Raw genomic sequence first — 12,790 nt, forward strand, 5'->3', positions numbered from 1 at the left:
GCAGAGCGGAGAGCTTCTGCCTGGCAGGCAGCAGCTCTCTGCTCGGGGAGCTGAGAGAACCAAGCCATCGGTGGTGTTCGATCGCTCAGTTGTCAGTGCAGAGGCGGCGGGGATAGATGCAGCTTCATCCAGGGGGGGAAATAGGAGGAAAAAAAATTACGTTTTTTTAAGCGTCTCACACTAGAAAGTGCATAATCATTGGTAGCCTATTTACAGATCTCATAAACTCATAATTTAGTCATAATAGAAAATAGAAAACTTTAAATGTTTAAACCGAGAAAGAGAAGACCAGTTACTGGGGTTTTAGGAGATGAATGTTGTCCCATTCTTGCCTAATATAGGATTCTAAATGCTCAAAATTCCTGGGTCTTCTTTGTGTTTTTTTTTTTTTTTGTTTGTTTTGTTTCAAGATGCACCAAATATTTTCAATTTGTGAAAGGTCTGGACTGCAGGCAGGCCAGTTAAGTACTCGGACTACTACTACTTTGCAGCAGTGGGATTTGAGACTGGGATTTGCAATGGCAGTGGTTGGATTTTTGACTGCCACCACACACATCACACTGTATTAAACTCACAAGTAAAACCATATGAAAACAAGACTTAGACAGCCTTATACATAGCCATCTTTATCTTTCCATACTCTTATGCCGCGTACACACGACCGTTTTTCGGGTTGTAAAAAAATAAGTTTTTAAGACTCTAGAAAAACGACGTTTTTTTCAACCCGATCATTAAAATGGCCTTGCCTACACACGATCGTGAACAAAAAAAATGCTCTAGCAAAGCACGGTGACGTACAACACGTACAAAGGCACTATAAAGGGGAAGTTCCATGCGGATGGCGCCACCCTTTGGGCTGCTTTTGCTGATTACAGCGTGATGAATGTGCTTACTCCATTACGAACGCTAGTTTTACCAGAACGAGCGCTCCCGTCTCATAACTTGCTTCTGAGCATGCGCTTTTTTTCACCTCGTTAAAGCCCACCCACGACCATTTTTTACGACGTAAAAAAACGGCAACGTTAAAAACGACGTGAAAAATTAGAGCATGTTCGAAATTTTTAATGCCCATTTTTTACATAGTGAAAAATGCTCTGGAGCCCACACACGATTGTTTTTAATGACATTAAAAAAAACATAATTTTTTACAACCCGAAAAACGGTCGTGTGTTCGCGGCATTATGCCCTGTACACATGATCGGATATCTGATGGAATCTAATCCGATGGATTTTTTCATTGGATATCCGATAAAGCTGACTTTCATCAGACTTGCCTACACACCATCAGTCAAAAATCCAACCGTGTCCAACGCGATGACGTAAAACACTACGACGTGCTGAGAAAAATTAAGTTCAATGCTTCTGAGCATGCGTCGACTTGATTCTGAGCATGCGTGGATTTTTCTCTGATGGGGTTCCACACAGATGATCGTTTTTTTTCTATCGGTTTTTTATCCATAGGAAAATTTTAAAACATGTTATATTTTTTTTCACTGATGGAAAACAAAACGATGGGGCCCACACACGATCGGTTTGTCTGATGAAAACGGTCCGTTTTCATCAGACAAACCGATCGTGTGTACAGGGCTTTCACAGATAAACAATTTCTCTGCCTAGTCAATAACAGTTTCTTGCAGCTATGTACAACTGTTATAACCATCCTACTTAGGTTCAGTTCTGTGTAACTTTGGCGTCATATTTTTCTTTGTTGTTTTACTTTGAGGCATTTGCGATAAACGAGGCCCATGTTGACTTTTAAATATGTAGCAGATTGATACCCCTGTAACTTGACAAAAGACAGTGTAGGTGGCTTTTACGGACATGGGGGATTAAGCTTCTTCTCAGACTATGTTGTCACAGCATTATCTTCCACTGCAAATATTGCTTGTTTCTTCAGCACCAGACAGAAAACTTTAGTACTTAGAACAAAATGGCCGCCCCCACACCTCGTCTTCTTAACAAAAGTCTGAAAATGTCATTGAGACTCTTTATCCCCAGTGCAAAGAAACTAATGACCTAAAATATTTAACTGACAGCAATTTCCAGGTCAGAACTGAAGGGGGCTTAAAAGGTGGCTAAAGGCTTGGACTGGTCGAAGAACGATAAGTGCAGGAAGCAAATTCTGACTCCACTAAAGTGAAATCCTGTTGGTTGGTGTGGGCTAGTGCTGCATGCCTTTGTACAATTTTAAACAAATTCTTTATGGTGCCATTGCTCTCCAAACTGCCAGGATCATGTGGCAAATTTGAGTAGGACTTAAAACAAAACTGTTGATTTTTTTTTTTTTTTTTTTAATGAAATGTCCTACCAAAGAGGGCTTTCCAGCCTTTAGAGCTAAGCACTGCTAGCTGCCATTGTCCAATCCAATAACAGTGCCCTTATTGGTCACTGCAGAACTGTCATTGGATTGAAGGAGAATCGTTAGCAGGGATTAAAGTGTATGCTTAAAGTATACAGTATGTAAACCAAAACAACATTTGTTCCCTTTGGATCTGTTAAATGTACCATTAAAAGTGTTGTTATACTTGTTCAATAATTGTAGCAAAATACCTATTGATAGTGTGTTATGGATTTAGAGCTGTCCTGTGTTCTGTGCACACTTTCTGTGTTATTTCAGGGGGTACATCCAGTTAATATTTTACATTAGTGCTATAAAGGTTATGACAATGGGAGGGATTCATTAAAGTGGGTGCAAACCTGATTCATGAAATTTGACCTAGGCACATATGTCCGCAGTGTTTTCTTATCTGTCTCCAAAACCCTAAGTCCTGTATCTTTCTGCTGCTCCGTTCTGTTATCAGCATGATAACTTCTGAAAAGTTCCCCAAACAACCGAGATAAAACCAGCCTGAAATTTGTCTCAGGGTGGGTGCTATAAATAGATTAGCAGAGAGCTGGTCTATTCACAGCACAGTTCTGCACATTCCTTACTTCCTCTGCCTATGTGGAGAGGGGGTCTGTGCCTTTACTCCAATCAGCTGTCACACAGTGTTTGCCAAGACTTCACTCCCAGTGGTGAACAAAAAGAGAAAGCTTCTAACACGATGTGCAATTTCTAAAAAATATAGAATGCTGAAGACAGCAGGTATACATGTAAAATTTATGTAGGGAGATTTGTTTTATCTCTGTGTATCATCTGAGGCTGTTCACTTCACTGGGTATATGTGAGGGTTTAAATCCATTTTAATGTAACAAAAGACAACTGGACAGGGCTGACACCAAAGCTTGCTATTTTAATCCACAGAAGGGCATTAGGTGTCATTCCACAAGAGGAAATTAGGAGCTAAGTACATTTCTGGCAGATCAACTGGGATTTTTCTGTACTTGTAGGGTGTTAGGGTGAGATAACCCATGTCAAAATGAACATGTACTGAAGGGATATACTAAATATTTTTTTCTTTTGTCCTGACATGCACTTTACCTATGAAAATCAGGCGAATGCCCTCCAGATAAAAAAATTAAATAAAAGAGACATTCAAATTATTATTTTTTGTCAATAAAGGAAATAATGTGTATCTTGCAGTATCCGTTCTTAAAGAGTAGTTTTGCCTGGGGGGGGGGGGGAGTCAGCAGCTACAAATACTGTAGCTGCTGACTTTTAATATATGGGCACTTACCTGTCCAGGGAGCCCGCAATGTCGGCATCCTAGCCGATTGTTGGATCAGCTGTCGAGTGCTGCCACGGCCAACTCCACTAGGGGAAACCATCAGTGAAGCCTTTCGGTTTCAAAGCCAGTTCCCTACCGCGCTGCGCTTTCTAATTGGCCCAGCGGCGGAAGAAGGAGGAGAGGGGCGAACTTCCGAGGGAGGGTCCTCCGTTTCCTCCTCCCCCCTGAAAGGTGTCAAATGTTGCACCGGGGGGGGGGGGGGGCAAATAAGCAGAGCTTCCATTTTTGGTGCATTTTAAAAAGTAACTGACCTTTTAAAACACATGCACTCTTGTAATATGTCTAGGCAAATTAAGTGGGTTTGTGAGTATAACTTTTTACCTCATGTCCTCATGTCCTCACCAGTTTAAATATACTTCTGTTAACTTTTGATCTTCAGAAACATGCAGGAGGCCCTAGGCTCTGAACATACAGAAATATATCAAAGAGCATAGCTGCCAAGTGTCCCAGATGCCCCCCTTTGTCCATGCCACCTACTCTTTTGGAGGGATCTATATTTTTGTTTTTGATATTATTCACATGTCCTTTTCAATAATTTTTTAATTCTCACAACTATGAAAGAGGGTATCTCAGGATCCCTTCTTAAGTTTGCTAAAAGTTGCCTGGCAAGCATTGGCTGGGTTGGGTTAAGATAAAGTGATGTAGAGGATACCACATTTTTATGTTATGATTCTTGGTATAAAACGTGAAAATTACTGTTGTGGGGTCCATAGGCACAAAGGGCCCAGAGCTGACCACACAGTCAGTCATTTGTGCAGTTAGAAAAAAATTGTGTTTGATACATTTCGATAATATTAATATATATATACTGTTTTCTTTAGAATAGCTCTGAAACCAATTTGGATTTTGTATTACTAGAAGAACTGCTTTTAAAATAGGGATTATAGAGACAGGGCCCATATATATATATATATATATATATATATATATATATATATATATATATATATATATATATATATATATATAATATTTTATTTTATTATTATTATTTTTGTATCAGAAATGGTTATTGTGGCTTGAGAAAGAGGTTCTTAATCAGCTATGGCCCCTAAAAGTATAAAAAAACTGTTAAAGACTGAATATATACTAGAGGAGATGGCCAGACACTTCATACATGCTACAGATGTTGCTGGAAATTGAAATAGATAGATAGATAGATAGATAGATAGATAGATAGATAGATAGATAGATAGATAGATAGATAGATAGATAGATAGATAGATAGATAGATAGATAGATTGATTTAAATACATATAAAACATATCTTTAAAAAAAATTGTCCAAATACCATGCAAAGAGATTTTGCAACATATTTTAAATTTTACATTTTTTACTGTATTTTATAATATAATATATATTTTTTTTAAATTTTGAGATTTCCTCTAATATTTATAACTTAAACAAACTAGCCATGAAATTGAACATAGTCCAAGTTCAAATATAGCATAGGATAAAAAGATATATAAGTACAGGTAATTTGAAAATACGAATTAAAAGATTTTTTTGGTGACTTTTATAATTGTGTACTTTTTTATTATGTTTATATGCCTTTTGGACAGAATTTTCCTTTGTTTTTGTTATATCTTTTTATTTCTTTCTAGAGCTTTGTCATCCGTGGTGGCTTTGGGAGCAAACATCATCTGCAACAAGATTCCAGGGTTGGCGCCTCGGCAAAGAGCCATCTGCGAGAGCCGCCCGGATGCTATTATAGTTATTGGAGAAGGGGCACAGATGGGGATCAATGAATGTCAGTATCAGTTCCGCTACTCCCGATGGAACTGCTCAGCACTCGGAGAGAGGACAGTATTCGGACAAGAGCTACGAGTAGGTAAGCAGTTTATTACCTATGTGGAAGGAATAGCAAAAATGTATTCATTTTGTTTTATCAAAACTGGCATCAGTCAAGCTTGTTCTATTTTTTGCTTTGGTGTATGGTTGCACTGCTTTCTAAATGATTGCAGAACAAGTGTAAGCTGTAAAACAGAAGTTGACTAAATGGAGTTCATTGAATAGGCCAATTGTTGATGTGAACCTATCATTTAGGCTGGAATTGATAATGTTCTAGAGGGGAAGGTTTCACAAGATGTCTGCTGGTACCTTACGGGCACATTCATACTACATGCCTTGGGCTGCATTACTTTGTGCAGGCCCAATTCAATGACCAGTCAAATCCATTGTTTACAATATACCCAATTCACGTCTTGTAGGTGTTTTTTGATGTCTCCTTTTATGAACAAGTCTGTTAGTTTTAAGGAGACATTTACTTTTACCCATAAGTTTAAAGTGGTTGTTAAGCCACTCTCTCATCTTTATATCATCCTCTCGTGCCCGTGCTTTATATATAAAAAAAATTCTACCTGTTTTAACAGCATCTCCCAGCGATCATGTGACTCCAGGCTCTCAGCTCTCCCTGTGTGATATCTCCAGTGGGCGGAGCCGAGATTCACCTTCTGACGTCAGCCAAGGAGGAGGGGAGGAGAGGAGCAGAGAGCCTGGAGTCATGTGATCGCTGGAAGAAACTGTTAAAACAGTTAGAAATCCTTTTTTTTCTCTTTTATAAAGCAGGGGCACTAGGATACAGCTTTTTATGTAACAGAGTGAACGATATACAGATCAGTTAGTTTTGAAACAGTGGAATGAGGAGCAGATCAGCCATATTGAGAGATGACAGGCAGGGAGGGGAGGGGGAGGAGGAGGACAGATGGAGACAGAAGAGCAGATAGCAGCGTATGACGGAGGCACGCACACTGACAATGTTGTCAGGGCTCAGCAGCCCTGATATATCGGAGTCAGTATACAGAGGGAAGGGTATAGCCAGGCAGGATCTGCCAGGTATTTCAGGTGATACAGGGGGCCAAAATACACAGCACAAGTACTGTGATGTATAACATGCTTTAAAGGAATAGGATCTTTATTTTATTAATTTTGGGTTAACAAACGCTTTAAGGCCTCATGCACACTGGACGTTTTTACCGCTGCTGTTTTTGGCTTCAGATGTTTTTTTCTGCAGTCAATAAACTCCCAGCATGTTATTATATGTGTCCATGCACACATAGGTTGTTAACAGCAGTTTTTTGGCTGGGACGTTTTTTAGATGTAAAAGTGCTCTAACTTTAAAAATAGCTGAACACAGCTCTAAAACGCCAAAAAACGCTTAATAGCCACGCTTTTTTTTGCAATTTTTATTTTTATTAGTTAGAGTTGAGCCTCAAGCAAACAGCTAAATAAACAAATGAATTACATATAAGCAGGACTTTTTTCAGCGGGAATGTGGTGGTACACAGTTCCAGTATCTCCAGCACTGAATCTACGTATTGGCAAGGGGCGCTGTGGTGTGCTTGAAGGTCTACCGGGTGATCCATTGTCACCGGGAGGCGGGGGGTGGAGTGTTGCTTGGGAGGAATCTACTGTTGTGTGTGTGTGGGGGGGTCTTGTGTTGCCAAGGGGGAATCTAAGAATGTGGGGGGGGGTCTTATGTTGCTGGGGATGAGTTTATTGTTGTTGACTGCTGGGGATTTTTTTGGTGCTGGTTGCTGGTGGATTTTTGTTGCTGGTGGAAGATCTTTTTTTTGGGGGGTGTGTATTTTGTTCCTGGGGGGGGGGGTCTATTATTTCTGGCTGCATCGGATCCATTGTATTGGTTTTCTTGGTCTCGATAAAAAATTCCATACAAATAGCACCCCAAAATAATACCTGGTTCTGTATTCTATAAAGTGAGCAGCACTGGGAGGTGGGTAGGGGGCAGAGATGAGTGATGATGCTCGGAGGTGGGTAGGGACAGAGACAAGGGGTGACTCGGGGGCAGAGGGAGTATCTGCACATATTCTATAAGAAAAAAATCCTTGCATATAAAGGAGCTGTTTTACCCGACAAAGGGTTTATATTTCTTCCCATCCAGTATTGAGATTTACACAGCCCTGCAATACAGTACAGTCCTGCCTGGCATGGTGGCATTTTCCTCTGCTGTAGTTGAAGTATATCTAAACATAACAACAAAGATGTCAAATATTTCAGCTTGCCAGTCCTTAGATGTGCCAAACTTGTCCAAGGTTGACTATGCTTGTACCGTGTCTATGTCACCCTAGGACAGGAAGTGTACTAAAAATACAGAAATCTCCCTTTCCTCATTTTTATAACATGGGGGTGGAGGTGTTCTGTAGTTCACTTAGGTAAACTCTGCAGAGGTAACAGCACTTCTTGGGATTTCAGGGCAGCACAAGCACAGTGTTGTTAGCTTATTACAGGAAGTTAGAAGCTCCCTGTATTTCTGATAGGATCAAAAGTTATTTTTTGCACTTAGCAAACAGATGTAATAAAACAGTTTCAATCATATAATTAACAGATCAAAGGGGAGCAAACAGGATGAAGTTCATTGTTACAGTTTACACACACTTTAACCACTTAACCCCGGACCATATTGCTGGTCAAAGACCAGAGCACTTTTTGCAATTTGGCACTGCGTCGCTTTAACTGACAATTGCGTGGTTGTGCGACGTGGCTCCCAAAAAAAATTGGCGTCTTTTTTTCCCCACAAATAGAGCTTTATTTTGGTGGTATTTGATCACCTCTGCGGTTTTGAGTTTTTGCGCTATAAACAAAAATAGAGCGACAATTTTGAAATAAAATAAATATTTTTTACTTTTTGCCATAATAAATATCCCCCAAAAATATATAAAAAAAACATTTTTTTTCCCTCAGTTTAGGCCGATACGTATTCTTCTACATATTTTTTGTAATAAGCGTTTATTGATTGGTTTGCAAAAAAGTTTATATTTTTTTTTTTACTAGTAATGGTGGCGATCAGCGTTTTTTTTTTTTCGGTACTGCGACATTATGGCAGACACTTTTGACACATTTTTGGGACTATTGGCATTTTTATAGCGATCAGTGCTATAAAAATGCATTGGATTACTATAAAAATGCCACTGGCAGTGAAGGGGTTAACACTAGGGGGCGGGGAAGGGGTTAAGTATGTTCCCTGGGTGTGTTCTAACTGTAGGGGGGTGGACTGACATGGGGAAATGACTGATCTTCTGTTCATACATTGTATGAACAGAAGATCAGCATTTCTCTCCCTGACAGGACCGGGAGCTGTGTGTTTACACACACAGCTCCCGGTCCTCGCTCTGTAAAGAGCGATCACGTGTGCCCGGAGGCGATCTCGGGAGTCGGGGGCGAGCGCGCGCCCCTATTGGCTGCTGGGCGAGGTGACGTATAGCTACGTGCTCTCACCCAGCAGAGCCGACCTGCCGCCGTATAACTGCGGCGGCTGGTCGGCAAGCAGTTAAACGGTTCTGTAGGCACGCATGAGTGCCCCCATAGCAATCAGCTGGGGACCCGACAAGAGGAGGATCAGGGCTACTCTGTGAGCTGGTCCTTAGAGCTGATGCTTAGAGCAGAAAATCACCCACAAAATGTCCAGATGTGAATGGAAGCCTAGGTGTACCCAAATACATTTTGAAGCAGTTTGAATTATCCATACAAAAGTAAACCTGATACTGTACCAGTTTGTGTCTAATTGGTTTATGTCGCCATGAAGTAAGATTATGTTCTAGGCAGTGTTAATTGTTAACTTCGTCGACTAAAATATTTTTGTCAACTAAATTAATACTAGTTTAGTCTATTAAAATAATATTAAAACTAAAATAATTGGGATGACTAAAATTTGACTAAAACTAAAATGTCATTTTAGTCAAAAAGACTATGGGGCAGATCCACAAAAGAATTACGCCGGCGTATCTATTGATACGCCGCGTAATTTTAAAGTTCCCGCGTCGTATCTTTGTTTTGTATCTACAAAACAAGATACGACAGCATCTCGGATCGATCCGACAAGCGTACGTCTTAGTACGCTGTTGGATCTTAGTTGCATTTTTTCCGCCGGCCGCTAGGTGGCGTTTCCGTCGAATTTCTCGTCAGGTATGCAAACTAGCTAGTTACGGCAATCCACGAACGTACGTCCGGCCGGCGCATTTTTTTACGTCGTTTGCGTTTGGCTTTTTCCGGCGTATAGTTTAAGCTGCTATTATGAGGCGTACTCAATGTTAAGTATGGCCGTCGTTCCCGTGTCGAATTTACAATTTTTTACATTGTTTGCGTAAGTCGTTCGCGAATAGGGTTTTGCCTAAAATGACGTCACCGTCGTAAGCATTGGCTTGTTCCGGTTTAATTTCGAACATGCGCACTGGAATACCCCCACGGACGCCATGCGCCGTTAAAAAAAAATGTTGTTTACGTCGGGTCACGACAAATTTACATAAAACACGCCCCCATCACATCCATTTGAATTCCCGCGCCCTTACGCCGCCAAAGATACACTACGCCGCCGTAACTTACGGCGCAAATTCTTTGAGGATAAAAAATTAAGTTACGGCGGCGTAGTGTATCTTAGATACGCTACGCCCGGCGGAGAGAAGCGCCGAGCTACGTGGATCTGCCCCTATGACTATTTGACATCAAGATTAACACTGCACTACCATATAGGAATATGTAGGGGGCGTCTACTAAGCAGCTAAAAGTAAAATAAATTAAGAAAAAGGGGTTTCTTTTTTATATTTAATGTTGGTAATATATTCAGGTAATAGAATTTACAGTTTTGTTTTTTTTTATATTTTCAAGTTTTACTTTTGATTGTCAAAAAGCATTATTTTTGTTTGTTTATGAAACTTGGTTTTATTTATAAAGATGTTATATATCGCAATGGCTAAATCTGTGTCTGTAGTGCATGTTCAAACCATAATACCATAAATAATAACAAGTTTTTTGATTTTTACTCCAGGAGCATATAATGAGTTTGGCAATTCTAAAGAAATGCCGAAATAATGCATTAAAATTTAACTAAAAACATTTGATTTTAGTCGACTAAAATGTACTGGAGATTTTAGTAGACTTAAATATGACTAAAACTAAGGCCTCGTACACACGACCGAACATGTCCGCTGAAACTGGTCTGGCGGACCAGTTTCCGCAGACATGTTCGGTCGTGTGTACGGCCGACCGGACAATTTTCCGGCGGATCGGACAGGATTCCAGCGGACAAATGTTTCTTTGCATGCTAAGAAACATGTCAGCTGGAAGCCTGTCCGTCGGACATGTTCGGTCGTCTGTACGACTCACCGGACATGTCCGCTCGACCCAAAGCCCTTGCATGCGTCGAAGTGATTCGACGCATGCGTGGAAGCATTGACCTTCCAGGGTCGCGCACGTCGCCGCGTCATCGTCGCGGCCACGGCGCGGCTACGTCACCGCATATCCTGTCCGCTGCAAATTTGGTCTGATGGTGTGTACAGCCATCAGACCAAATGATCCCAGCGGACATGTCCGATGAAAACGGTCCGCGGACCGTTTTCATCGGACAGGTCCGGTCGTGTGTACGAGGCCTTAAACAATTCAGATGACTAAAATACAACTAAATCTAAAATGGCATTTTAGTCGAAAAGACTAAAATACGACTAAAACTAAAATGGCATTTTAGTCAGACGACTATGACTAAAAATAAATCAAAATTGAATGTCAAAATTAACGCTGGTTCCAGATGTTTTAGAACTGCATTTCCCATGATGCTGAACTACACTGCAGAGTGGATGAGCATCATGGGAAATGTAGTTCCAAAACATCTTGGGTGCCAAGGTTCACATTCCTAGAACCAGCGTTAATTTTGACATTCAAAGGGAATTTCAAATGGACGGGGGGGGGGGGGGGTGCATGTGATCAGCACAGGGCCAGTCAGCACTGTCCAGACAGAGGGTCAGTGGTCCTGCAGCCTCATAGGACAGTCAGAGGAGAATGAAAACTCCTCCTACAAGCTTTAACTAATGCTTGGCCAGGCACTGGTGAAAGTCACAAAACTGCTATAAACTTGCATTTGATAAAGGTATTTAGCAGTTTATATTTACTAAAATGGTTGCATTTTGATGTTCTGTGTACTGTGGGAGACCCGTTATAGTGAATGCAGGGTCCTGGGTTTACTAACACTTAAAGGATAGCCCTACATACTATGTTCTGGCTTGGTTCTGAATACAACCTCTGCATTGTCATTTGAGATCAGGTGAGGCTACTCCAGCAGTATCAGAGGGTAGTGTTGACATTAGGCCAGGGGATGGGCAGCATCAGCATTGAAGGACACTCTAGAAAGGGGAGCAGATATCTGAGTAAAAGTGGCACAACTTGTGAAAGAAAGTGAATACGTTTGGTTTGATATTTACATTATGGTCCCATCAATATGTAAATTTGTATCCAGCCAGAGATTAACTGTACCATACCTCCCAACTTTCTGAGATGGGAATGAGGGACACCTATCAGCAAAAGTATGTAGGCATAGGACAAACCTCTTGCCACGCCCACTTAAAGGAGAATTGTACAAAAAATTTGGTTAAAGTGCTTTTTTTTACCATTACTATTCCTTTATATTGGCTTTTGGAATTTACAAATGCAGCAATTTAGAAATCCGATGAAAGGTTTAGCACTGTGATACACTGTTTGATAGATAAAAAGTGCATTTTATATACAACTGTATAGATCAGACCAAAATGAAGGACACATGAGGAGGAATGAGGGACATTGCTCCAAATCAGGGACAGTCCCTCGAAATCCGGGACAGTTGGGAGGTATGACTGTACTGCCGGCTCTTTTTAGTTCATCCCGCTTTAGTAAGTGACTATTACCCTTTGGGTATACTAAGTCAGTTTTTAGTGTGATACTTGTATTATAATGTAATAAAAGTTGTTTGTGCCAAAAAGATTGGCTCCAAACAAAATATGCCGATTTTCAGAAGCCAAATGCTACAGAAGGTAGTTTGTAGATCGAAGGAAGTAAATAAACAAACTAAGGGCCAGATTCACAAAAGAGATACGACGGCGTATCTCCTGATATGCCGTCGTATCTCTGTGATCCGCCCGTCCTAACTATGCGGCTGATTCATAGAATCAGTTACGCATAGCTAGCCCTAAGATCCGACAGGTGTAATTGACTTACACTGTCGGATCTCAGGATGCAATTCTATGCCGGCCGCTAGGTGGTGAGGCCATTGCAGTCGGCGTAGAATATGCAAATGACTAGTTACGGCGATCCCCGAACGTCCGCGTTACCCGTCGCTCTAACTTTCCGTCATTTCCGTCGAG

The 12,790-nt window shown here is 40.8% G+C and overlaps 1 protein-coding gene across 2 annotated transcripts in view; it reads left to right on the forward strand.

Annotated features, from left to right (window-relative positions):
* Positions 1 to 12,790, forward strand: part of WNT7B (Wnt family member 7B) — a 196,633-nt gene that overhangs the window by 120,004 nt on the left and 63,839 nt on the right. For both annotated transcript variants that reach the window (XM_040345788.1, XM_040345787.1), the window contains exon 2: positions 5,273 to 5,499. In XM_040345788.1, coding sequence (XP_040201722.1) covers positions 5,273 to 5,499 — 227 coding nt within the window. The remainder of the gene's footprint in view (positions 1 to 5,272; positions 5,500 to 12,790) is intronic.

Source organism: Rana temporaria, chromosome 3 (assembly GCF_905171775.1).
Source record: "Rana temporaria chromosome 3, aRanTem1.1, whole genome shotgun sequence".
In the NCBI taxonomy this organism is placed as follows: domain Eukaryota; kingdom Metazoa; phylum Chordata; class Amphibia; order Anura; family Ranidae; genus Rana; species Rana temporaria.